Here is a 27994-nt window from a genome sequence, read left to right as displayed (position 1 = left end):
TTTAAATGAACATCATTTTGAAGCTGGTATTGAAGATATTAATGCTCTACATAAGTTATGTTGGTGGATGGATTATGTATGAGATAAATGTACATTAATTACAAGATGAAGTTATATTTTATTTTAATAAGAAATGATGTTACATAGTGAAACATATGCATTTAGAGTTATAGAAGTAGAGCAAAGTTTATCACTCAATAAAATTTGTAACATGCAATATGTTTCAAATTTCATAAAATTCGAAACAAAAAACTTACATTCTTTTTACAATAGAGTATAATATTAAATATGCATAACAAATTATATGTAACTAACATTTTCAGTCAGTCCTTGAGTACAGTTTACAGGATAATATTTCTACAATGAACAAATAATACTTATGACTAGCTAGAAGTAAAAGCTGCAATACCTAACAGCATCAGCAATACCTATCATATACAAAATTCATTTAAAATAAAACTTATAAAACTAGCAGTTTCGTCCTATATATTTACATCATTATAAAAAGAAACTAGCTAATCGAAAATTTTTCTATTAATTGGCAGGTTTCGCAGTTTCACCTACAGTGAGCTTATTTTCAAGTATTAATATATCCTAGTAAAAATATTTTATCACAATGGTCGGAGACAACCAGAATAAACATTCCTGAGATGACCGATCAGAAAAAAAGACTAGAATTGATATGCATGTCATGAAATATTTCACATACTAAAACTTGATCTTTATTACTATAAGCATGCATATACTTTACTTTAACGTCACCCATAAATGGCAGTAGACAAACATGTTTAGTTGACTTTCTTAGGTCTTCTCCGTTTGAAGGCCGTTGCTTGTCGCAACAGTTCTGCATTCTCATCATCTGCTACTATGGAGACATCTATCAATCTTTTTGGCAACACTATCAATCCTACCAAAGTGAGAGCTGCAAATGAAGCAAAGACTCAATTTAGGTTATTTAATAGAAACAGGTTTCTCACAGCATTATTGCTTTATTTCTCACATTTTTATTTTTTCGTTATTACTGACTTGTAATGATTCTCCCAACATATTAGTACAAGGTGCACAAATTGAAAGTGAATATCAATTAAGCTAAGACCAGTTGAGAAGAGCAAACATTCTCATAGGAGTAGATAAAGTTAATTTTTTTCTTCCACCATGTTAGTAATGTCAAAACTAGTGATTATACAAATTTTGGCCACTCGAGTGGAAGTACAAGGACCGTTGAGAAAGTAAAAGGTACGGTCACACGTTGCTACTTTTGCTGCGCAACTTTTGTACTGCAGCTGCAAAAGTTGCGTGTCGTGTTCACACGTAAGCCAAAAGCAGCGCGCTGCAAGCTACTTTTCGTGCTGCGCAACCCGAGTGCTGCAAAAGTTGCAACTGGAGGTTGCGAGTCTGTTCACATGCAAGGCGCTACTTTTGCAGTCGCAGTCATGCTGCAGGTTTCCATCTCCGTGTTGACTTCTCAATATACATTTTGTGATTATGTTCGCATTATTAAGAAACTCATGCAAAAGCTTACTTATCTATTATTTGCTTTTCTGTCCTAACTAGTATTCAGAAATTGGCATTATTTTTACTATAAAGCTTTTAAAAACGACTATATACTTAATTGATAACCAACAGCATATTCACGTAATCAATGTTGGCAACCCTCCTGTTTGAAATTACACTACAGAAAATTAAAAAAATGAATTATATCGTCAGCAAATATGCTCAGACTGTGTTGTGCATTTAATAACTGTTACAAATAATTTATTTTCATCACATCTAACATTAAAATACATCCAAACAATAAAAGCATCATTGGAACATTTGGGTGGCAACACTGGTCGCAACCTCAGCAAAAGTTTCAACAAAACCGATATCAAAAATGCTGCGGCTGCAACCCTGAGAACCCTGTTCACACGTCGCTACTTTTAAGCTGCGTGCAGCATGAAAAAGTAGCGGGCAGCAGGTTCGGCAGCCGCTATTTTTCGGGTTGCACCGTTGTTCACACGTCACAGTACAAGAGTTGCGCAGTTTTTTGTACTCCAGCGCTGCAAAAGTAGCGTACCTTTAGTTTCCCTGGGGCCATTTACAAAAAGAAAACACAGTTTCATGGAAAGTTTCATACGAACACATACAGCAATTGCTGAGCTATTTTTCAACATATTCCCCACCATACTGAGGAATGAAGAGTGAGGTGCAGACGGCTCTTACACACTGGTTCCGATTGCAGGTGGCAGACTTTTACAACACAGGGATAAAATGGTTAATCTCACAGTATTACAAGTATCTTAATTCCGATGGGGAATATGTTGAAAAATAGCTCAACAATTGCTGTATCTGTTCCAATAAATCTTTCCATGAAATTGTGTTTTCTTTCTGTAAACAGTCCCAAGGAAACTTGCATTCTGGATGGCCCTCATAAGTGCGCTTGAGTGGCTAAAATTTGTATAAACACTTGTTTTCACATTATTAACATGATTGAAGAAAAAAATTAACATTTTTATCTTCCCCCATGAGAATATTTTCTTATTATCGAAGTGGGTGGCATTATACATTAACCAGCTATTCATAACTATTGTATAATGAAAGGAGTAATTACAGGGAATGGTTATTTTATTAAATTTTTTTCTCTAAACTCTTTCGTCCATGGAAATCTAAATTATAACTACCGCTACCGGTATATTATTATTATTTAGGTTAAGCATTACAATGTTACCTCTGATTGAGGTTCTGGCTGATATGTACATCTATTATCAGGCAGTACATTTCACTTGACAGTATGCGTGAGAGGATTTTTTTATTTTTATTTTAGTAGGTTATTTTACGACGCTTTATCAACAGCTTAGGTTATTTAGCATCTGAATGAGATGAAGGTGATAATGCCGGTGAAATGAGTCCAGGGTCCTGCACCGAAAGTTACCCAGCATTTGCTCATATTGGGTTGAGGGAAAACCCCAGAAAAAACCTCAACCAGGTATCTTGCCCCGACCAGGAATCGAACCTGGGCCACCTGGTTTCACGGCCAGATGCGCTAACCATTACTCCACAGGTGTGGATGTGTGAGAGGAAGAACAATTGTTTGTATGCATCTGAAATCTGATTAGTGGAATATATAGCTAATCGGCGATTATATGCAATGGAGGGGGAAAGGAACTGGCCACACTACCCATTATCTCCTAGCCTAGTTGTCTTACTAGTAATGCTTTATTGGTGTCACTTATGAGGTTCAAACCTGTCTTTGGACAGTTGACTAAACAACAACAATATTACAATGTAGTGCACAAGTGATCCTTGTCCATTTTTTGTCTTAGTCAACCTACGTCTTACTGACTTAGGTTTACATTTTCAATGCTAACTTTGGTATCAAAAGGTTTCTCCATCAAATTTTTGCAGTAAGACATTATATCCTCTACAAAACTACATCATTTTCTCAAATGATGCATAGCTAGCAGTGCATCATAACTGCGGAATCCCGGCCAAATAAGTCACTCAACTGAGTGCGCTCCTAGTATAATAGCAGTTGACACTAGACATATACATCAACATATATGCCTAACTTGGAGTCAGGCCACAAAGGGAAACACTGAAGGAGGAAGGTTCGATCCAGTGCTGTGGATTGAATTCGGCATAGCTCAGTGGTCAGAGCGCTTGGTACGTAGAACCAAGGACCCAGGTTCGATCCTTGGCGCCAGAGCGAATTTTTCTCCTCAAATATTAATTGTCAACATTATAGAGATTATTCTGTAGGACAAATTAATAAATCCATAATATATACATCATTTTATATTTTTGTGGCTTACTTTTAAGAAACCTAATAATGACATCAGAAATTTCATATGTGCATTCTCTGATATTTTGGTATTTCTTAAATTCATTACCAATTCTTTACTGCATTGTTTTAGTGTTGAAGAGATTACTTATAGTTTTCTCGACCTGTGACGTTTAACAACACTGCAACAATGAAGGCAGATTAATAGTAAAGTTTTCCCACAAGAAGCTTGGGAATTAAAGTTACACTCACCATTGAGAACGCACGGGAAGATCACATAGAAAGACAGACTTGTTGAGTAGAAGTAAAGCACCTCAGAACAATACATAAGAATTGTAACAACAAGGGAACAGATGCCCAAACTGACCACACTGCAACAATGAAAACATCACTTAGTAGCACAATTACACCATATCTACTCCATTGTTAGCCAAAGCATTCTTCATGCGTGTCTTCTACACCTTTTTTCCTTTATGCATTTCATTATTAGTATTTAAAGAGGAAAAAATGAGTCACTAATGACAAAGGATTTTTCATTATACACATTACATAACGTATACAATATATCTATATATATATATATAAATAATTTGAACTGGTAATGGAAATTACGGGACAACGGCTGGATGGATTTTAATAAATGACCCCTCATTTTGAAGCTTAGAACTCAAAGTTTTTCGGGAAAAAATAATAGTTTTCAGTGAAATGTCAAATTTTAAACATAATTTTTCTATTTTCCAAAATCCATCTGTCGTCAGTTTTGAGAACTAGCTAACAGCATTCACGGCCAACTTGATATACCCTTCGCTTTTTTGTAAAGGAGAAGCGAAGCGAGCATCAAGTCGGCCGTGTTGCATTTCAGAATAAAACAAAACACATACTACAGTAAACAATATTACACGAAGGCCATGATCTCCAAGAATGCTGACATATTTAGAGCTCAAATTAAATTGGTTATTAAAAACTTAACTTACTAAAAATAATTTACAGGTTCGATTCTGTGGTGTGTAATTTTCTGGGTACAGCTGTGTATTGGATATTAAAAACTACAAAACTTGAGGTGGTTTGATGACATTATTACCATTAGAAATGAAATATTATTGTAGTTAATGCCATGATGTGACTATTTTTCATTAATTATACATATTAATGCTATATTGATGATATGAAAGTGAAACGTTTTGGGGTTATATAAGTAGATGTAGAGAATAACTTAAATTAGATTTTGATTTCTATATTTTACTGAGTGGCGGCTATATAGTATATATAGTATATGTTACTGAAAGCTATAAAACTTATGTAAGATAATATTATTAAAAATCAAATATTTTTATAATTATTAATCAAGTGGGGTTCGGTATTTTTCATATATTTAATGGCGGTGTGGTGTGGATATTTATATGCGTGGTTCTCTTCAGCATTGGCTAGAGAGAGTATCTTTTATTGTTATGGAAGCAAATAACTTTCCGAATGTCTGGTATTCTTCGTTGAAAATAAATCTGAAAAATGTTTATTTGAACGCCTAATGAACTTAGTTTGCAGCATTTGCTGCACAAGCCACTAGTAAATATATAATCCAATCTTCTTCAACTTGGTGAGGTTGCCAAAGAAAAAGAATACTAAACAGTAACATTCAAAATGACATTAAAAATGTCTTACAAGAAACTAAAATTTGCAGTAGATAATATTTCACATAATGAAAATTTATAAAAATAGAGATAAAAAAAATAGACTGAAAAAATTCAACTGTAATTTGAATTGAAATACAAATGTGGCCGTAAAATCTGCAGAGAACCCTTCAAAGCTATAATAGAAATTCCCTTAATTGTTGTTGTTGTTGGGACTCCAAATTTATGACAATGACACGAATTGTTTTGTTATGGTCCCTCTAGCGCCCACCATTAATCTGATGACTTCTATATCCCTGAGTTCATATGATGTTTTGTAATAAGGGATAGTGGGTTCATAAATTCTTCTTTTCTCTAGATTAACCTCCTCAGGTTGATTCTGATGCGTCTCGAATCTGATGGTCGGATCCAGAATATAACCTTTTGTCTCTTCAGGTTTAAATGTTATAATATCAATACGCCGATGACTTCCAGTATCCGCTATTCCATGGACTTCTTCATAAGTAGTGTAGCCATTGGACTTAAGGCATGTTGCAACTTACACCACAATGTGCATGACATATTCCGGGAAAAACGTAATACGGCGAACGCTAAGCTCCGCCCACGACCCCTTTCCACTTTTCCCCTACAAGCTCACCACACACTCTAGCAGGAAAGAGTGGAAATAGGGGTTTAGGGTGGGGTGACATCTAGTGTAGGAAAGTGGAACAAAAAGAATAAATGCGACATCTATGAACCAAAAGAGGAACTTCGTCCTGTCTGCCTCTCTCTCTCTCCAGCCTCTCCTTCTCTGTTCCTTGCTTCATGTCTCTCTCTCTCTTTTTTTTTTTTATGACTTTGCAGTGGGTAAGATTCGATCCGAGTAAGTGCGTAACTAAACGCTAAACGCACGCTTTTTGGTCACGCTTTACACCTCTCGGCTACCGAGGCGAGTTGGGGGTAGAAGGGAAAATGAATCTATTTATGTTTAAGGGAACTGCCATAACGTATTGCAGAAGATTAGCGCGGGGGACAATGACTGAGGGTAGAAAGTGGCGGGCTTGTGAATGTAGCTTGGTAGGGGTTGACTGTGGGGGTGGCATAAGTGTTAACGCGCACTGGTGGAGCTTCATTGTGTCTGTGTCCAGCTTCGTGTACAGACGTAACCACGTGTAGTGATGAGTCGTACCGAAGACGTATACTTCTTCCTCAAATTGTGCAGGGAGAATTTGAAGGCGGATACGGTAAGGTAATGTGAGGAGCATGGACTACTTCTAGTCATTATGAGTGTCCAACCTGTGGGAGAAATATGAAGTTAGCGCCGAAAAGCGATGTTACTGATGGTGTGCATTGGACAGTGGGGCAGTGTGAAGTTAACAGGTGAGTGTTGTTTAATGAAAAAACCACATTACATTGTATTGTGTTGTGTTAGTACATGTGGTGGGCTGTGTTGTGTTGTTGTCTAATGCCCCAATTTTGTTAGTACGTGTTATGAAATACGTGCAAGACGAGGCAGTGATCCATCGAAGCGGGACAGATAGTAGAGAGAGAGAGAGAGAGAGAGAGAGAGAGAGAGAGAGCATGCGAGCGAGGTGCTGAGCGGCGCGGGTGGGGATAACTTCCCCTACTGGCGTTCGCCCATATTCCTTCTCTTTTTCCATTCTTAAAATCATCAGAAATGACGGTAGTTTCCTAGTACCCGGTACTTGTTACATAGGTAGTTTTTATGTTTACACAGTGGCTCGTTAGTTAGTTAGAAATGGCTTTTAAGGAACACGAAGGTTCATTGCCACCCTCACATAAGCCCGCCATTGGTCCCTAACCTGTGCAAGATTAATCCAGTCTCTATCATCATATCCCACCTCCCTCAAATCCATTTTAATATCATCTTCCCATCTACGTCTCGGCCTCCCTAAAGGTCTTTTTCCCTCCGGTCTCCCAATTAACACTCTATATGCATTTCTGGATTCGCCAATACGTGCTACATGCCCTGCCCATCTCAAACGTCTGGATTTAATGTTCCTAATTATGTCAGGTGAAGAATACGATGCGTGCAGTTCTGTGTTGTGTAACTTTCTCCATTCTCCTGTAACTTCATCCCGCTTAGCCCCAAATATTTTCCTAAGCACCTTATTCTCAAACACCCTTAACCTATGTTCCTCTCTCAGAGTGAGAGTCCAAGTTTCACAACCATACAGAAGAACCGGTAATAGAACTGTTTTATAAATTCTAACTTTCAGGTTTTTTGACAGCAGACTGGATGATAAGAGCTTCTCAACCGAATAATAACACGCATTTCCCATATTTATTCTGCGTTTAATTTCCTCCCGAGTGTCATTTATATTTGTTACTGTTGCTCCAAGATATTTGAATTTTTCCACCTCTTTGAAGGATAAATCTCCAATTTTTATATTTCCATTTCGTACAATACTCTGGTCACGAGACATAATCATATACTTTGTCTTTTCGGAATTTACTTCCAAACCGATCGCTTTACTTGCTTTCAGTAAAATTCCCGTGTTTTCCCTAATCGTTTGTGGATTTTCTCCTAACATATTCACGTCATCCGCATAGACAAGAAGCTGATGTAACCCGTTCAATTCCAAACCCTGCCTGTTATCCTGAACTTTCCTAATGGCATATTCTAGAGCGAAGTTAAAAAGTAAAGGTGATAGTGCATCTCCCTGCTTTAGCCCGCAGTGAATTGGAAAAAGCGTCAGGTGGCTCCTTTCTGAAAAAAAATTTTAATAGTTTGTTACTAGATGTGATTCTAGTCAGTTTGTACTATATTTTTGGTCCAGGGAAAATATACACCTTTTATGATTGTACAACATTGGCTGACTTAACAGCTTATGTAAGAGTACCGGATGCTAGGAAACTTCCGAAATGACTTATTTGAAGACAGTCCAAAGCTGATTCCGTGACAAATGGAACTGTCCTAAACTAAGCTAACCTATCACAGATTCCCGCACCATAGAACTTAGCAAAATGCAAGTTGGAAGTTACAGTGTCCCATGCAATAGAAAAGCCAAAGGGCCCTGCCATTGGACAATTTTTTTTACAACTTCTAGATCAACAGCTCCACTCTACTGCACCCACAAATCACCACTGGTTATATCCTAAAACATAAATATCTCTGCCATACTGTAATTTGTTTTCTCAACAAGATGTAATCTACTTTTTTTTTTAATTCAATGAAGTATTGAGACTATGATTACTTACGGTTTATAATGGATGTATAAGGTGCAATGAATTAAAGCAAGCGCTTTCAAAATAGAATAAATTCCTAATATCCTCGGTAATGTTGGATCCTCTGAAACAAAAATCATAATTTACATTATATCAACAGAAATTTAATGTAATATTACAGAAGGTTATCTTATTAATATTTATTTATTTATTTAATCAACTCAACAATGTAATTATAGAGTAGATAAAATGAAAATAACAGTAGTAATACATATAATAATGGTATTTAAATTTAAACAGTTACAATCCAATACTACTCAACAAAAGATATCAAGCAAATATTACTTGTAAATCTCGGTTAACAAAAACAAAAGTATTTACAGTATGAAGAAAACATGAAATTCAAATAACTAGTCACAGATTAGTAACAATAATACAACAACTGATGAGGGACTAGACCTACATTAAGTCAGAATTAGGAGCGAGTTCGTAATGATAATTGATATGAAATAATTTAAGAAGGAAGACCAAATATACAATATGCAAACCAGTTAAGACCTATTTACTAGCAAAATACTTATGGAGTGTTTTGAATGCTACCGGTATTTATTTCTCTCAAGAGTGTGGTTCTATCCTGAAAGATGTCAATATTGCTCAGTTTATTATAGAAGGAACAGATTCTAAGAAGTGCAGAGTACTTACAATAACATGTCCTAGCTTAGTTTATATTAAATGTTTTACTGGTCCTACAGTTCTCTCTTGCTACATGTATTGCTATCCTGGACAGTAGATGACTATTTACAGAACTTGTTAATAAATTATGGAGGCATTTTATATCAATATTATTTCTTCTGTGTTGCAAACTTTCAAAATTAAAGAGAGACAAAAGAGATGAGTACGAGATACTACTTTCATTATTCCAGGAGGGATAGTAACCAAATGATTTAAGAAACAAAAATCTGATGAATCTTTTTTTGAACACTCTCAATTTTGTTAATATATTTAATTTGATAGGGGTTCCATACAGTACTGCAATATTCAAGTTTTGATCTAACTAGTGAAAAAAATATGAGGTACCTATTTCTATTTGTTTGATGTGTTCATGTTTTATCAGGTTTAAAATATTTTAATATATAATTAACATGATTTCCACCAGTCACAATTATGTTTCTGAATGATGTATTCATATTCTTGTAAAGGGTGCGGCAAAACATCCTCCCTAATTTAAAGTTTAAATAAAAAACAGATGGGTCAAAATAAGGAAACTTTATTAATATGAATGGTATCTAAACAGTGGGAATTTTTCGTTTTTTGAATAACGTGTCTCTCAAGTGGCGTCCTTCACTATCAATTCATTGTTGAATGTGACTTCGGAAATTCTGTATCACTCTAACTAGCATTTCTTGAGGAATAAGACCAATTTCTTCCTGTACTGCGTTTCTTAGTTCTGGCAAAGTTCTCAGCCGATGTTTGAACACCTCAGCCTTAAGATGCCCCAAGAGAAAAACATTGCAGAGTGCAAGGTCTGGTGATCGTGCTGGCCAGGGGACGTCGCCACGTGAAGAAATTAAGCGTCCGGAAAACATCTGTCTCAGGTCTTGGAGAGAAATCTGAGCTCTGTGAGAGGTGGCTCCGTCCTGCTGAATTCATACCTGGTCAATCTGCAGCGCATTGAGTCTTGGTGCCAAAAAATTATTGGTCATAAAAGTGTACCGCTGAGAGTTTACTGTCACAGTAGCACCATCCTCTTCAAAAAAGTAAGGACTAAGTGTCCTGACTCTTGCAACCGCGCACCATACAGTAACACGGTCGTTATGTAGAGGTTTTTCATTAAGTTCACGAGGGTTCTGTCCACTCCAATATCGGAAATTTTGATGATTCACGTATCCCGATAAGTGAAAATGTGTAATGCAGATGCTGAAGATGCTGTGGTTCTTTTTAGTGATGAAGCACGATCACCAGGCCTTGCACCCTGCAATTTTTTTCTATGGGGGCATCTTAAGGCTGAGGTGTTCAAACATCGGCCGAGGACTTTGCCAGACCTAAGATATGCAATACAGGAAGAAATTGATCTTATTCCTCAAGGAATGCTAGTTAAAGTGATGCAGAATTTCCGAAGTCGTATTCAACAATGCACTGATAGTGAAGGACACCACTTGAGAGACATGTTATTAAAAAAATGAAAAATTCCCACTGTTAAGATACCATTCATATTAATAAAGTTTCCTTATTTTGATCCATCTGTTTTTTATTCAAACTTTAAATTAGGGAGGATGTTTTGCCGCACCCTTTATTATTAATTGTTAAGTGTTCTGAAGATGGCAGATTACGCAAAAAACATTAACACTGTAAAACAATGTTGTAAATATTCAAATATTTTGTTAATTATAGCATTGTGATTTTGGTAAGCAAATTGACGGACATAGCCATTTAACTATTATAGAAGCATTTGTTATATTTATTCACTTAGCGATATTGGCTATCCCCTAACCTAAACCATTCCAACCTCGTCGCAGTCCTCTTTCTCCCATCATTTAGCTATCCCCTTATCTAACCTTATCATAATCCGTGGTCTCCTGTCACTTAGCTATCCCCCCCATCTAACCCATTCCAACCCTGTCACATGCCTCGGCCTCGAGTCACTTAGCTACCTTCTCATCTAACCTAACCTTTAATTCGCAATATTTACGGAAATACACACCAGCGGATTGCAAAAAGAATTTTACAGTCAAATTAAACATGATATCCAACAACACTATTTCTGTAACTACTAACAAATGTTTTCCAAACAATATTTACCATATTGTAATCCCAAAGTTTTCTTGTACGAATGTTCACCAAGAAAAGATCGCTTTTCTATGTAACAACGAACTGCTGTTCCCATATCCATGAAGGCAACAAATGCAATCCAACCTCGGAAAGCATACAGTAATTTTTGGTCCATTTTCAAATTGCTGTGTAGTAAACGTTTTATTAAGATCGTTCACATTGATGTTATGAACAAGTGTATTATTACAGTACCAGTACTGGATACATCCTTTGCATTACATTAAATTTAAGTTTAAATATTTGTAAACTAACTAAATAATTTTACAGCAAAGTAGACACAAGTTTCAAACCGAACGTTCAGACGACATGAAAGCTCGAAAGATTCGAGTCGAAACAGTCGACGTTGTGACCTGTGGTCAGTGTCGCCAACCCAATTAATAAAAATCCGCCATGAAACAGTGCAGAAGTCGCTAAATTCTTATAATGTCAATGTAAAATGAGCCAATATTTTACCATTGTGAGTGTTAAAATCCCACTAAACCCGATATCAGCAATATAAATTTCATATATTTGTCCCGCTAAACTAACACTGCAAAACACCAGATTTTACAATGGTCGAAAAGTGATTCATTTAACAGCCTGCGCAGCCAAAGGATGCGATCCAGCAGGCAGTGCATAGCCTGCATAGCACCCTAGATCATAAAGCACTTAGCCCTAGTAGCGCGAAAAGGGATAGTATTTATATTAACGCAACAGTTAAAACTTCAAACTTCAAACATTTGGTCATGGAGCAAGAAGAGGATGTAGATTATGCTTCTAATTTATATACCTCAGCGGCATCTGATTATGCAGGTACCAACGACAGCTAAATTGTATAAATAAAAATACAGGCCTATGATAAACATTTTTGGGTGAAGCTAGCGCAGAGGTAGTTTAGGTGATTTTGAAAGTGAAAATCTTTGAATTTATAAGGGGTTTCGGGTAAACTAACGCTGAAGTAGTTCCCTTCGTACTCCGCTTATACACTTTGTATATACGAATCTGTGACAGGTTAGGTTATTTTAGGCTGTTGTTATGCCTTGCATATACGATTAACTGCATCTCCACAAAAAATCCCGGTCAATGTAGAGTATCCACCGCCCACTGAACGAATATTGGTTAAACGAGCGTTGAGCGACTTCCGCCGATTTTGGAATAGACACCGACGCACTTTGGTTAGGTTAGGTTAGTTTAGTTTAGGCTTTTATTATCCCGTCAAGATGAAGGTGAAAGCGATTGAGTGTGATTGTTTGTTTTCTATAGTCTTACAAACGCGACATATCACCTCAAAATTCTTTATTGTTATGACTCTATAAGAAAGGACAGTACTATTTGGGGCGAGCAGGTACTGTAAGATTATAGCTTCCACAGTGTCCACTTCTTAGAGCTCTCTTTTTAATATTACAGGTTACTTAATGTGTGCTGCAAAGTCGTGTAGTGTTTTTCAAATTTGTATATAACTTAGTTTATCAAATTAAAACTAACTGGCTTTTCTCTTATAATTGCAATTGGTTGAGGGACTTACTAACATTGCTGTCATGGGGGCCATACGGGTCCATGAATTGTATGGAGGAGAGAAAATTGTGCCCATACAGAGCCATGTGGCATATGGGTGCCAAAGTTTTGTACTGTACATGGAGATCTGTATTGATCTTAAACCATCTCTTACTGTTCCTAATGTAGCTTCTTTGAAGTTCATAAACATAAATGGTCCACCTCTATGATAGTACTGGAATGCAGAACCGTAGGTATATTATAAAATAATGGTTAAAAAAAAAAACAAGTGCTACGTATACATGCTCTAGGATTCATTAGGCTATAATAATTGTGGGGTAGGAGTAAAATATATTTCATGGGAGAAAAATTAGGGGTGGGGTGTATGGTCAAGAAAAAAAATTACCATGACGGCACTGCTTGCTAATGAGATAATGATAACTTTCAACATCTTATTGTTTTGAAAGTGTAGAGCCTACAAAACATTTCTGAGCATTTCTAGGTTCTTTTCTGTCTAAGAATTTGCAGACTACAGGTAAGGAGCTGGTCTACTGATCTGAGACTGGGCTCGGGTTTTGGTTCAAATTCCTTTTGAGTTGATTACCCAGCGTATAGGTAACTAAGTATGGACACTTTGGGTCGGTACCTTTGATGTAGCCGGACTGATTTCAATGACCTTCAAGCCAGCTAGAGCGTGAGATTCTGCTTTCTGCCTAGAGTTGGCGCTGACGTCACACCAGCTAACAGTCGACATAGCGGAAATATAACGCATATAATTAATACATCTAGGTACATTATGTACTCAAATAAAATAAATTGGATCCATAAAATAATAAATCCATCATTAACTGTAATGTCTAGACTCAAGAGTTCCTTTATAATAAGAGTTGAGACTGTTACCCCAACAACAATTAAAATATGTAATGATTTGATAACACTGAAAATGGAAAAACAAGACTCTTATGAGAAGTAAAACCATATACGTATATTATATTATATACAAATATTAAACGAATTTGATACATAATTTTATAATGTATTATATTATTTTATAACATAATTTATTATATATAAAATATAAAAAATTATTATTACAACTAGTTTGTCACTGAGAAATAAGGAAAAGCTGTTAACTTGAATATATTTGAAGCAAAGCATTACTGGATTATGCAATAAGGTAGGCCATGTTTGAATTCTGTGTCTCAACTCTATACTCAATTATTATCTTAGCGTATGCTCGATTACACTAACCTCTAGCGCTTGAAAGTGGAACTAAACGCCGGTGGTCAGAGAAACAAAACACAGGAAAATTCGCTCAGTGTCCTTTGTTTATAATCCCTATTCACTGGATTACCTATCTGGGTTTTTTTTTCCTAAATTTTCCCCAAATGTAAGGCAAATCCATCGTGAATCCTTGGTCTCATTTCATCAAAATACTATATTGCTATCACCGATTCCACTGGCACTGCTCTTAATTGATACATTGGCATGAAATAGGCCCTAACTAGTAAAAAAAAAATACATGTGAACCTCAGCCAGCCAGAGAATGTGTCCAACAGTTTACCATGTGAAGTACAGTGTGTACTGACAGCATTGCTAATTTAACGTACATTAGTAGATATAATACTTAATACAAATTGATATATTGCTAATGGAAATTTGGCAGTCTAAACTGATATAGAATGGTTGCAGAAAGGAAATCATTTCCCTCCACGTCCTTAGAGCTATTTGCCGACATAAAACTGCCAGACACATTTTTTAATAGACTGACTTTTAGTGTATAAACATTAATAAAACACTGTTACCATTTCAGCAATAAAACAATCATTAAATATTGATATTGCTAGTATTTTGAATGAAGTCCCAGACGAAGATTGTGATGAACTTCTGAGTAATAATGCGCCTAAAAGACGTAGAGGAAGAAAACCGAAGGCTGCTACATCCAACACTACAACCAAATCTGATAGTAGCAAAGAGCATAATAGCAACACATCTGTGAATGAAACACCAAAGCCTACAGGTTCAGAAGAAACAACTGTGTATGTATAGTATCTTGTTTCATGTGTTATTTACATTACAGTTTTAATAACTTTCATATTTATGAATTATTACTTGTAATTGTGTGCATAATTGTTTCCTCACTTAAAATTTTGTAATTTTGCTATCTTGACATCACCCAACACCAGATACCTGGCTCTCGCTCATGTTTTATAATTACTTTGAATATTTTGTAAAGGTTTTAATTTAATTTATTAATTTGAATTAAATATCACAGTGAGTGAATAAATAAATGAAGGGTACACAGGAATAACGATCAAGGTCCATTTTAAAAAGTTTCGAGAAAAACTAATTTTAAAGTTTAAACACTTAATACTTTGTTATGTGTGTATTTAATAGAAATTGACGTGGTTGAATGTCAAGAACGATGATTTCTTATTACTAGCTAGACCACATGATAGTATTTCTTTTCCACTATATGATAGCATTATTAACTCAATTTCGATCTTTTATGGACCTTGATCGTTTTTCCATTAAGGATGAGATATTGATCTATTTCAATATATTACTGCAAAATTTATCAGTTTTTCTACTTGAAATGAAGGAAATGATGAGTGTATCCGTGGTTTTAATTCTCCTTCACCACTTTTGGTAAAAATAACACTAAAGTTTGTAGTAATACAGTGAATTAGGTAACGACGTCAGCCTTAAAGGAATTGTGACGTTCGTTTTTCCTGTGTACCCTTCATATGGGAAATACGGTACCTGCTATTATTTGGTTGAGAAGCTTTTGTCATCCTGTATGCTCTCAAAAAAAGCTCAGAGTTAGAATTTCTAAAACAGTTACCGGTTGTTCTGTATGATTGTGAAACTTGGACTGTCACTTTGAGAAAGTAACAGAGGCTAGGGATGTTTGAGAATAAGGTGCTTAGGAAAATATTTGGGGCTAAGAGAGGTGAAATTACAGGAGAATGGAGAAAGTTACACAACGCAGAACTGCATATATTGTATTCTTCACCTGACATAATTAGGAACCGGAACTTTAAATCCAGATGTTTAAGATGGGCAAGGCACGTAGCACATATGGACGAATCCAGAAATGCATTATAGAGTGTTAGTTAGGAGACCGGAGGGGAAAAAGACCTTTGGGAAGACTTATGGGAGGATATGAGGGAGATGGGATATGATGGTAGAGACTGGATTAATCCAGAATAGAGACTGATGGTGAGCTTATGTGAGGGCAGCAATGAACCTCGGGTTCTCTAAAAGCCATTTGTAAGTAAGTAAGTGAATAAAGGACAGTATGTTCTAAGGCATCCTGCCTAGGACTCGCGTTACGGAATGCGCACTGGTTCGAATCCTCATGGGGGAAGAAATTTTCTCATGAAATTTCGGCCAGTGTATGGGACCGGTGCCCACCCAGCTTCGTGATGCACTTGGGGAACTACGATAGGTAGCGAAATCCGGTTGCGAATGCCAGCTATAACAGCTGGGGGGGGGGGATCATCGTGCTAACCACACGATACCTCCATTCTGGTTGGATGATCGTCCACTTCTGCTTCGACATGTGGGCGTGAGGCCAGCAGCTGGCTGGTCGGTCTAGGCCCTTCATGGGCTGTAGCACCACAGATTATGATTATTATTATTATTATTATTATTATTATTATTATTATTATTATTATTATAAGACCTTTGGGGAGGCCGAGACGTAGATGGGAGGATAATATTAAAATGGATTTGAGGGAGGTGGGATATGATGATAGAGACTGGATTAATCTTGCACAGAATAGGGACCAATGGCGGGCTTATGTGAGGGCGGCAATGAACCTTCGGGTTCCTTAAAAGCCATTTGTAAGTATTATTATTATTATTATTATTATTATTATTATTATTATTATTATTATGTTCTAATTAACAATAAAGAGTTTTCACGTAAAAATTCTTTAAATTTAAATTCATAAAATCCATATTGTGTCTAGGTATATAATATATTTAATGATTACGAATAATTTTGGTATTCATGTTGAATGGTTTAGGTTTCTGCATAGTTCTTGTGTATCAATCAATATCTTGAAATCTAAAGTAGAAGACGTTTGACACTTTATCTGCGCGTTCTCGAACCAATAGTGTGTGAGAGAAGCACTCCACCCATGCTACCGCATTTCCAGAAAAAATAAATTATTTTTCTCTCTGAGTAAACAACACATGTGCCTATCTTGTGCTTCTAAAAGTGGTTATTTTCTGTTTCTGATGTGTTTTTTTAATTTGTGTTTATAATATAATGCTGTATTTCTGTATTACGCTATGCTAAGCATGCTTTCTTGAACTGATAATTCTGTAGTGAGGCAAGCCCCCATCACTCTGATGTCAGCCGAGTGCACAGATAAAGTGTCAGAAGTCCACAAGACTAGTAGAACTTTTAATTACAATTAGAAAAAATTAAACCATATTGTGCAAATAGTATAAAAGAACATAACATCACAGTCTAGTATATACAGTCACGAAGCTTAATACTTACTAAATATGCAAACATAAACAGTTGAAATATGCATCCATAGATAGTTGCTCACCACCAGGATCGCTACTATCGCCTCATCACAGACTCTTTCCCTAGCAGACTATAAAATGTATTGTACTTTCGATATAGTGTTCTTTTAAAAAAATTAACACCTTCCTTCCACTATTTAAATATGAAATACATAAGGTTTATATATTATTTTCATAAAATATATATTACATTTTATAAACTCACCTTTCTGGATCTTTCGGAAGGATAACTCTAACCTATTTTTCTTACAATTTATAGTACGACAAACGTCTCCTTGTCCCATATTATTTTTCAAATTATTGTATTTTAGCCAGTCACAGTTATTACAACCGATAACGAACTTTTCACAAAAATGCGAAATACGGCACAGTCAATGCTTTTCCGATCTAGACCAGGCCGTAATGTTTGTTCGGGTTTTCTATCTCAGTGTATGGAGCTCAGTGAAATATTATAACTTTATTGCGTATCATTGGTAAGCTTTATTTAGTGTAATGTGTTATAAGTTCCGTTTACTTCTTGTTGCATAATATGTTGCATAAATAATTGCAAAACTGTGTTATTTTAATGTGAAGAGAATTTTACATGTTAACATAATCTGTTCGCGTCAACATTTCAAGTTTGCAATGGAAGCTATTTTGAGGTTTAATAAAAAAGAATTTATATTGGGATTTCAATTTAACACATCTACCTTCCTTAAATTTTCAATGGCAAAGCATTGGAGATCACTAAATTTAGACAGAAAGGGGCAACTGGTACAGTAAACATAACCTATAATTTCAACATATCTAAATATCCGTTCGGTGCAATTGAAAATTATTGAATCGTGCATAAATGAATGTACAAGAATTTCGCGATATTTAATCGAAATAAAGGCAGGTATTACACATACGAACAACGTAATTTTTACACAAAAAATAATATTACATCTTAACTTGCAAGTAAATTATGTCTGAAGTGTCTCATAATCATTGTTTTAAATTTTATTAATGCAATTGCACTACATTTTAGAGAAACATATGCATTCCAACTAATTTATATGGTTGAAACGCCGCCCTTTGTGATCAGGTTAAGCGAGTTACATGGTCTGCCTTACGGCCTGAATTAGATCACGATGGCTGTGGCACAGTCTATTGTTCCTAGTGCTCACAGCGCTCCAGGCGGCTAGCAACTATCGCGAGATTTGCAAAAAATCACCCCAAGCTTCGTGACTGTATATAGTAGACTGTGATAACATCTATATCTTAGTTTATGATAATAAATTAAGCCCATGAAAACATTTCTTTTTTCAGTGGTGAAGGTTGTCAGACCAGACGAAAAACACGCAGAGAATCACAGAGAAGAGCGAGGAATGGTTTGAAATCCTCGACAAAGGAGCCTGATGTTATTGGGCCCACCATTGTAATTGATTCACCTACACCATCACACATTTTGGTAAAATCATTTTGTTTAATTTTTACACTCAAGTATTTAATATAATTAAATATGTACCAAACCTATACGCACGTAGAATTATTCCACTTAAGAAACAACTACATAAACTAAAAAAACTCCAAAAGGAAATAACATTTCAATGGATACTAGTCATTGTGGTATACCTGGAAACGAGAAAGTCGATAATATTGCAAAACAGGCAACATATTTGCAACCAAGACCTCTTCAAGTGATATCTCTATCCAGTGCTTTTGCTTCAGTAAAGTCTCATTTTACAAACCTTTGGATCAACAATTGGCTCTCTTGTGACAAAGGAAAAATTTTACAGTCTGTAGAAAAGAAACCAAATGACCTGGAAATGTACAAAAACTTGCCCAGACATGTTCAAACACTTTTAACAAGAGCCAGAACAGGTCACATTGTCACTCAATTGTACCTACACAGATTTCACATTTCTGATAATCCTACTTGTCTGTGGTGTAATAATCATGATGAAGATCTGGAACACATTCTTCTATACTGCCCATCCATAAACCACAAAAGAAGTAAATTAAAATCAACAGTACCAGTTGCAGAAGAGACAGCCCTGCAGTATATATTGACTACACCCCAACTCTGGCTACTAGCAACAGGCATCTATAATGAACACTGATCAAAATACCCCTCATTTCTCGTGAAAAACAACAACTGACTAGACTATAGTGGACTTTATGTTGTCAGCAAACAGCTGGATACATTAAGATTGATTACTCTCAAGTATAACAACATAGACATATATAGACATTACCAGAGTCGGATTTTAATGACCTAAAAATATCTAAAAATTGATCTATAAAATGACCAAAAAATCAATAAAACGATCTAAAAAGGGACTTAAAAATTTTTGTCTTCATTTTAGGGTATGACAGTACAGCACAGTTCTTACTTCTGTAACGTTAGAACTGAAATTAAAAACTAATATTAATTCAAACTCGCGAATTTGTATATTCTAGGAAAGAGCATGTATAAAAAATATTATTTTATTCAGAATTATTGCAGTAGGTAACCACCAGCATGCGCAGATTCTCGAAAGTTAGGGAATGCCTGTTGTTGGAAAGTACATTTTCGTACTGTGAGAAACTCCTTTCCACATCCGCTGATACATACTTGAAATGCGCAAAATCACTGATAGTGAGATTTCTTCAATGCAGGAAGTATCAAATGCTTCACGAAAGTCTCTGTAAAAAAATGGCTGATAAATATGTCTGTAGACTTGTCATTCAGGGACATACTTCTTCTATTTGTCATAAATTTACGACTGAGACTTCCTAAATTTAATTTTCTTTTGAAAGAAGTCAAGCTACGGTTTTTTTATTATGCTTAAAATTTCATTGACCTCGACTGTCATTGAATTCATCCATCTCAGATCTAATGGCAAGTGTGATTGCCACTTGTTCACCAAGGATTATCTTTAAAGGAAAATTATGAGAGGAATTGTAATCTTAGCTCCACATATGCTCAGTTAAGATCTTTGAATCCATGAACTTCGACGAATCTAAAAACAAGTGTCATAACCACAGAGTCACAAGAAAACCTATAGTGAAATACGATGAAAGAGTAAAGGAACGTAGAAAAATTCTCTCCGGCACTGGGATTTGAACCCGGGTTTTCAGCTCTACATGCTGATGCTTTATCCACTAAGCCACACCGGACACCCATCCCGGTGTCGGACAGAATCGTCTCAGTTTAAGTTCCACCTCTTGGGTTCCCTCTAGTGGCTGCCCTCTGCACTACGTCATAGATGTCTATGAACGCAGGACCGAAGTCCACACATGTGCTGAGGTGCACTTGTTACAAGTGACTAGTTGGCTGGGACCCGACGGAATAAGCGCATGGAAATATCATATGTACTTCGGTACATTAAAATAATATATATGATATGCGTAAATCACCTCGTGATTTAAGACGGCGTTTATCTGTTGGATCCCGGCCAACTAGTCACTCATAACGAGTGCACCTCAGCACATGTGTGGACTTAAGTCCTACGTTCATAGACATCTATGACGTAGTGCAGAGGGCAGCCACTAGAGGGAACCCAAGAGTTGGAACTTAAACTGAGACGATTCTGTCCGACACCGGGATGAGTATCCGGTGTGGCTTAGTGGATAAAGCATCAGCACGTAGAGCTGAAAACCTGGGTTCAAATCCCAGTGCCGGAGAGAATTTTTCTCTGTTCCATTACTCTTTCATTGTATGATGACGCATAATATCTGCATGGAAATATCATATGTACTTCGGTACATTAAAATAATATAGTGAAAAATGTTAAGTTTGAGATTCTAGTCTTCTTCCAAGTAAAAATGGTCTGTTTTAAGCATACAAAGACTCATGTTGGACAGGAATGTGTTCTATAACCTTGTCACAAGAAGGCATAGGCAGCATTACATCATAACCATTTCTTTTTAATGATACTTATTATAATCATATAAGAGGAAAAAACAAATTCTTTTTCTCTGCATTTGAATGTGCATTCTTCAGGGTCAAGTGAGTTACTATACTGGTTGAGTTATTTGTTTTCCTTTCTACTACGTAACAAAAGCAGTTATATTGTGTTTCTTATTTATATCTATGTTTGAAATATTTATACTGTAAAGGATTCCTATTGATATAATGTAAATAGCCTAAAACTTCATAGCAATGATCATGATATGGTCTAATTTCTTTTCCAGGATTCCGTCACACTCATAAGCAGTGATTCAGAAACAGAACCAAATGTATCATTAAATGAAGATGATGACAATTACGAAATATCTGTCAAAGTATGGTGGAAATTTAACAGATTTGACAAATTTGAGATCCGGAGGGTAAGTAATTGATTTCATAACGTTCCTTTAACATGTATAGCATCTGTTGCCCTGATTTAAAGCAAATTTCAAACCCAGTAATTAACAACAGGTCCCTAATAGAAACAACAACAACCAAATTTTTTGGCTTACAAATTGATAATATATGTTAAATTGGAAAAATAATATTAAAGAAATTACTCCCAAATTAAATTCAGCATGTTTTGTTATTAGATCTGTGCAAGAGATAGTAAATATCAATACCTTAAAAACAATATACTTTGCATACTTCCACTCGGTAATGAGTTTTGGAGTAATATTCTGGGGAAATTCTACAAATATTAACAGTATATTTCTACTACAAAAAAGAATAATTAGAATAATAATAGGTGCCAGATCTAGGAAAAAAAAAAAGAAAACTACAAATAATGCCCATGGCTTGTCAGTATATTTTTTCATTAATAAACTTCCTTGTATGTAATCGTGGAAACTTTGTAACCGATTCAACAGTTCATAGCATAAATACACGTAAAAAATGACTTTCATACTCCATAGGCAAGTCTATCGTACTTTAAGGAGTGCATTATACAGCAGTATAAGTTTTTAATAGCCTCCTTATGGATATAAAAAATCAAACTCAAAACATAAGATTATTTAAAGTCAAATTAAAGAAGTACCTAATTTCTCAGCCTTCTATTCTGTAGGTGAATTTATGACATTCAGCAACACTGCATGAATATTTCTGTCTTGTATTAAGTATCAATACTACTTATATTTTAAAACTCTTCTGTATATATTTCAACTAGACTGTGACTATAATTAAGACTTTGTAGTACTATTAAGATTTTTTTGACATGTTCCATATTCTAGCTGTGAAGCAATGTACGAATACTATGGAATGTAAATAAAACAATACAATCCAATACCAATTTATGTATGCAACAACATTTTCCTGTTTCAGTACCAGAAGATGACGCACTTGTTCGAACATTACTCAGAATTGGAGGGTGTTCCTCAGAATCAGATTTTACTGATGCTAAATGATGTACAGATCTATCCACACGACACTCCAGACTCATTAAAATTGACTGTTGCAAGTGTCGTAGGTAAGATTGTCTTCGCAGTGGCAGTGGCTTATTTAACTCTTTCAACTACAGAAGTTAGTGTTGAAATTCATTGTGTGTGAGAAATGGCTAACAAATCTGAATGCACGAACCTGGGATCCACCAGCTCATATGGTATCACAGATCTTGGTAGTGTTTGTAACCAAAGTCAGCTTCCACTTTGTTCTGATTACTTATACTTTTATATTTGTAATATAATAATAGTCCACACCTGTGGAATAATGGTCAGCGTGTCTGGCCGCGAAACCAGGTGGCCTGGGTTTGATTCCCGGTCGGGGCAAGTTACCTGGTTGAGGTTTTTTCCAGGGTTTTCCCTCAAACCAATATGAGCAAATGCTGGGTAACTTTCGGTGTTGGACCCCGGACTTATTTCACCGACATTATCACCTTCACCTCATTCAGACGCTAAATAACCTGAGATATTGATAAAGCGTCGTAAAATAACCTACTAAAATAAAAAAAAAATATAAGTCCCGTGCTGTGGCGATGCAGTCTAAGGCATCTCTCCTAGGACTTGCATTACAGAATGCGCACTGGTTCGAGTTCTCATGAGGGAAGAAATTTTCTCATGACCGGAGCCCACCCAGCATTGCACTTGGGGAGCTACGATAGGTAGCGAAAATCTGGTTTCGCAAACCAGCTACAACGGCTGGGGGGGATCATCGTGCTAACCACACGATACCTCATTTCTGGTTGGATGATCGTCCACCTCTGCTTCGGCATGTGGACGTGAGGCCAGCAGCGAGCTGGTCGGTCTTGGCCCTTCAGGGCTGTAGTGCCATGGATTTACTTTAATATAATAATAATAATAATAATAATAATAATAATAATAATAATGTTTCTTCTTCCAGTCATACAAATCCATTATGTATAACTGCTTCTTTAAGGAATGTCCCATGACTCAGTTGGGGTTGCAGGTTCAATCCCTCCGAGGTCGATGGCATTTAAGTGTGTTTAAATGCGACAGGCTCATGTCAGTAGATTTACTGGCATGTAAAAGAATTCCTGCGGGACAAAATTCTGGCACACCGGCGATGCTGATATAACCTCTGCAGTTGCGAGCATCGTTAAATAAACCATAATTTAATTAACTGGATTTAATTTATATAACAGAATTGCTTTGCAGTAGTTATACATACGAAATCCCTTGTTCAAGCATTGCACATACAGAAAAAAATGGCCGCCTCTTTAACAGCTGTTTGTATCGATTGTCATTTTATATTTTGTGATGATGAATGCCTTGTAACCACAGAAGAACAAAACAAAGGGCACAGAATAATATTGCTACAGCTGAACTCTTTGATAAAAATATAGCATGGTAATTGATCAGGCCTACTAGCACACACTATCAGATGCAATAGAGAAGCTCATTTATATTTTAATTTACTGTCACTTTATAAGAAGTCACATTGGAACATACTTATAATAACATTTAACAAGTTAAATTCATTAGAGTAGATATTACATAATTTTATCAAATAATCCAATTAATTCAGTTATTCTTTTACCTTTAGTAAAACCTGTGTAACAGTTGTATTGTTATACATGACATATGTAGTGATTATTAGTAAGGAATTTGCACATAACTTATAAACGAGCTATTTGCTGTGTATGTATAAGACAGCTACATGTCTCTATAAGAGTTTTTATTAGTAATACCGTAAATAGAATCAGCTGCTTGTCTATGCGGATGACGTGAATATGTTAGGAGAAAATTCACAAACGATTAGGGAAAACACGGAAATTTTACTTGAAGCAAGTAAAGCAATAGGTTTGGAAGTAAATCCCGAAAAGACTAAGTATATGATTATGTCTCGTGACGAGAATATTGTACGAAATGGAACTATAAAAATTGGAGATTTATCCTTTGAAGAGGTGGAAAAATTCAAATATCTTGGAGCAACAGTAACAAATATAAATGACACTTGGGAGGAAATTAAACGCAGAATAAATATGGGAAATGCGTGTTATTATTCGGTTGAGAAGCTTGTGTCATCTAGTCTGCTGTCAAAAAATCTGAAAGTTAGAATTTATAAAACAGTTATATTACCGGTTGTTCTGTATGGTTGTGAAACTTGGACTCTCACTTTGAGAGAGGAACGGAGATTAAGGGTGTTTGAGAATAAGGTTCTTAGGAAAATATTTGGGGCTAAGAGGGATGAAGTTACAGGAGAATGGAGAAAGTTACACAACACAGAACTGCACGCATCGTATTCTTCACCTGACATAATTAGGAACATTAAATCCAGACTTTTGAGATAGGCAGGATATGTAGCACGTATGGGCGAATCCAGAAATGCATATAGAGTGTTAGTTGGGAGGCCGGATGGAAAAAGACCTTTGGGAAGGCCGAGACGTAGATGGGAGGATAATATTAAAATGCATTTGAGGGAGATGGGATATGATGATAGAGAGTGGATTAATCTTGCTCAGGATAGGGACCAATGGCGGGCTTATGTGAAGGCGGCAATGAACCTATGGGTTCCTTAAAAGCTATTTGTAAGTAAGTAAGTAAATACCATAAATAGATATCTTTGCAACCCAACATGTAGTTTGAGACAGCAGATGTCTTGAGAGACATCAAAGTAGGAAATAGAGAGATGGCACAATAAGGTAATGGGCTCTGCAGATCCCTTGAAATACGTTCTTGTTCTTGCTGTGGAGTTGCAATAACGTGTGGTTTTCTGCTTGTCTCATGGTTACAGAGGGTGGCGTGATGTCATATGTGGACACCAAGACCACATCAAACACAGAGGAGCCTGCACTGAGTAAGGATGAGATTGAACTGAAGTTCCAGCGTAAGGGTTGTAAGGAACCTTTCGCACTCAGAATTCGAAAGACCAATAAGATGCGTGTTCTGATGCTGAAGTGTGCAGAACACTTGGAAGTGCCAATTGAGAAGCTGAAATTTTCGTTTGATGGAGAATCTCTGAATGCAAATGACACTCCAGAAGATCTTGATTTGGAGGGGGGTGAATGTATAGATCTTTATGTTTGTGATTAATGTTTATGTGAAGAAAACATTCCTTTCGTTCAGGGAAATAGTGAAGATTCTATTGCATTGTGAAGAAGCCATTGCATAATGTAAGAACTGTGTGATTTCGCAGGAACTTGAGCTGTGCTTACGTAATACCGGTAATGAGGTAAATACAATACTGTCTGTTTTGCCGTATGATTGCAGTAATGTATTTCAGTAATTTATATGGTAACTCTACCCATAAAAATTCCATTATTTTTGTGTAAAAATATTATTTTATTTTTATTAGGAATTAAAATTGTATTTGGTAATGGTAATTTTTCATCATCATTATGAATGAAGTACTAGGATTGTTTATTTTTCTTACTGAATTATAGATAAAAGCCTGTTTTAAAAATGGCGCAAAGTGTATTTTTAAGGACAATACAAATTTTTATCACAGAAAACCATTTTCTTTAAACGCCATTTTGTTATAAGTGCTGGTAAATGAGTATAGCTGGTAATTCATTAAACAATAATTACATTTTTTCTTTCAAACGATTACCCTTTTGCTCAAGTGACACACAAAATATTTACGAATTTATGCTCCAGTCAAATGCTGGTAAACTTTTTTATGCAATTATGTACATTCCAATTCAAGAAATGGTTTATGTATAAACAATTAAGAAATATATAGTTAGGTTACACATTTTGTTTGTGCGTTTTATTTATTGGTCCTTTCAGCTGTATTACTTAGATTCTTATGGTTGAGATGATAAGACATTTTGAGAATTGTAGAATTGGAAGGGAGGTTTGTGTAGATACACAGGAATTTGTCCGAAGAAACAGAAGAAAATAATGTAAAGTCCTTATTGATTACACTAGCCTGTGTATTTCAACTTTGTGTTTGTTGCCTAAAGTAAATAATGTGATTTTATATAATGTCGATGTGCTGAATTCGAATTTTCAATCCGTTTACTTCTATCACATCAGGTTTGTTTGCAAAATCACTTTAAATGTATTGTATAAATACGTGAATTTCATCGCAAACTTTCTCATTTCACTTTTTTATTTCAAATGCAAAAGCAATATTTGAAAGACATAACTTGCTGCAATTATGTGTATGGTTGTTCATACATGTCACTAGAGTGTTTTTGCTTTGTTTTGTCTTATTTACTTTACTATTGGATGTATAAATTAGCACAATGTATCACATAAAAAATTACACCACTTGCTTCTTAGTTGAGCAAGTCCTCCTGCTCCTCTTTCTTTTATTTTTGTCTTCAGGTATTTTACGCATTAACATCCAACAATAATGAGGATGCATACTGATGCTCCATCGTCCCTGGTACCTCCTTTCGAACTCCTGCAGATCCTTGTGAAATCGTTCACCTTGCTCTTCGCTCAAAAATCCTAGATTTCCGGGGAAATAATCTAGGTGAGAAAACAGAAAATTAATTTTGATACTCATGTTACAACCAGTTCCTTGTATGCTTCAAGCATGTTAGCCACAATGTTTGGTAATTAGGATCCTTGTTGTTACCAAGAAATTTTAAAACAAATTCACAGAAAGATATCCATGCTGCTTTCCCCTTTTCATCCACAGTGTTTTTAAATGCTGCATCAGACATCTGTTTTATTTAGTCAGGACCATTAAATATATGTTCTTTTAATTTGCTTCAGATAGTAGTGGAAATTTCTCACATATGTACTTGAAACAGTCTCTCTCCTTATTTAAAGCCACGTTCTGCAGCACCCGACTCTGGTAGATAGTCACTGTCACTTGTCACAATTTCCCTCACCACTACATCAGACTCAGATGAAAACTATTCAAGATTTTCTAGTCGCACAGTGATTGGTACATCAGGCCCGTGGGGTACAGGTAAAATGGCTGACTGAATAACTGGATACACGATTTGCTTTTTATTTTTAGAATCGTACCTCTTTCATGACAAATAATATGTGAAATTATACCAAATCCCAGAAGAATTAAAATGTAAACTAAACGTCAAAAAAACCATTCTAAAGAATAATTCATAATTAAAACCGTTTAAATAAGTATATAATATTAAAAACAAAATTAAAACAACAAATTCTAAACTTAACCTTCACATCACACGAACAGAAGTAGCAGTCATTACTACGGTTTGACTGCTCTCTCCAAACCATAGGTACTCCAAAAGATAGCAACAGTCTTCTGCCGTTAATCCAATGATGAAGTTCTTCAATGCATACTCTACATACTTTGTGTGGTGTC

The 27994-nt window shown here is 35.8% G+C and overlaps 2 protein-coding genes across 2 annotated transcripts; one reads left to right on the top strand and one right to left on the bottom strand.

Annotated features, from left to right (window-relative positions):
- Window positions 1–98: 98 nt before the first annotated feature.
- Window positions 99–11728, bottom strand: LOC138708802 (ergosterol biosynthetic protein 28 homolog). Its single transcript, XM_069838987.1, has 4 exons — window positions 11356–11728; window positions 8590–8680; window positions 4013–4131; window positions 99–922 (listed from the first exon to the last, which is right to left on the bottom strand). The coding sequence occupies exons 1-4, from the start codon at window positions 11498–11500 to the stop codon at window positions 789–791; spliced, it is 489 nt and encodes a 162-aa protein (XP_069695088.1). The 5' UTR covers window positions 11501–11728; the 3' UTR covers window positions 99–788.
- A 260-nt stretch (window positions 11729–11988) lies between these two features.
- Window positions 11989–26449, top strand: Rad60 (DNA repair protein Rad60). The gene is made up of 6 exons (XM_069838986.1): window positions 11989–12177; window positions 14672–14897; window positions 18694–18835; window positions 21544–21678; window positions 22619–22763; window positions 25487–26449. Exons 1-6 carry the CDS (start codon window positions 12111–12113, stop codon window positions 25783–25785), a joined length of 1014 nt encoding a protein of 337 aa, XP_069695087.1. The 5' UTR covers window positions 11989–12110; the 3' UTR covers window positions 25786–26449.
- Window positions 26450–27994: the final 1545 nt, after the last annotated feature.

Source organism: Periplaneta americana, chromosome 11 (genome assembly GCF_040183065.1).
Source record: "Periplaneta americana isolate PAMFEO1 chromosome 11, P.americana_PAMFEO1_priV1, whole genome shotgun sequence".
In the NCBI taxonomy this organism is placed as follows: Eukaryota; Metazoa; Arthropoda; class Insecta; order Blattodea; family Blattidae; genus Periplaneta; species Periplaneta americana.
This window is presented reverse-complemented; position numbering and strand designations above follow the sequence as displayed.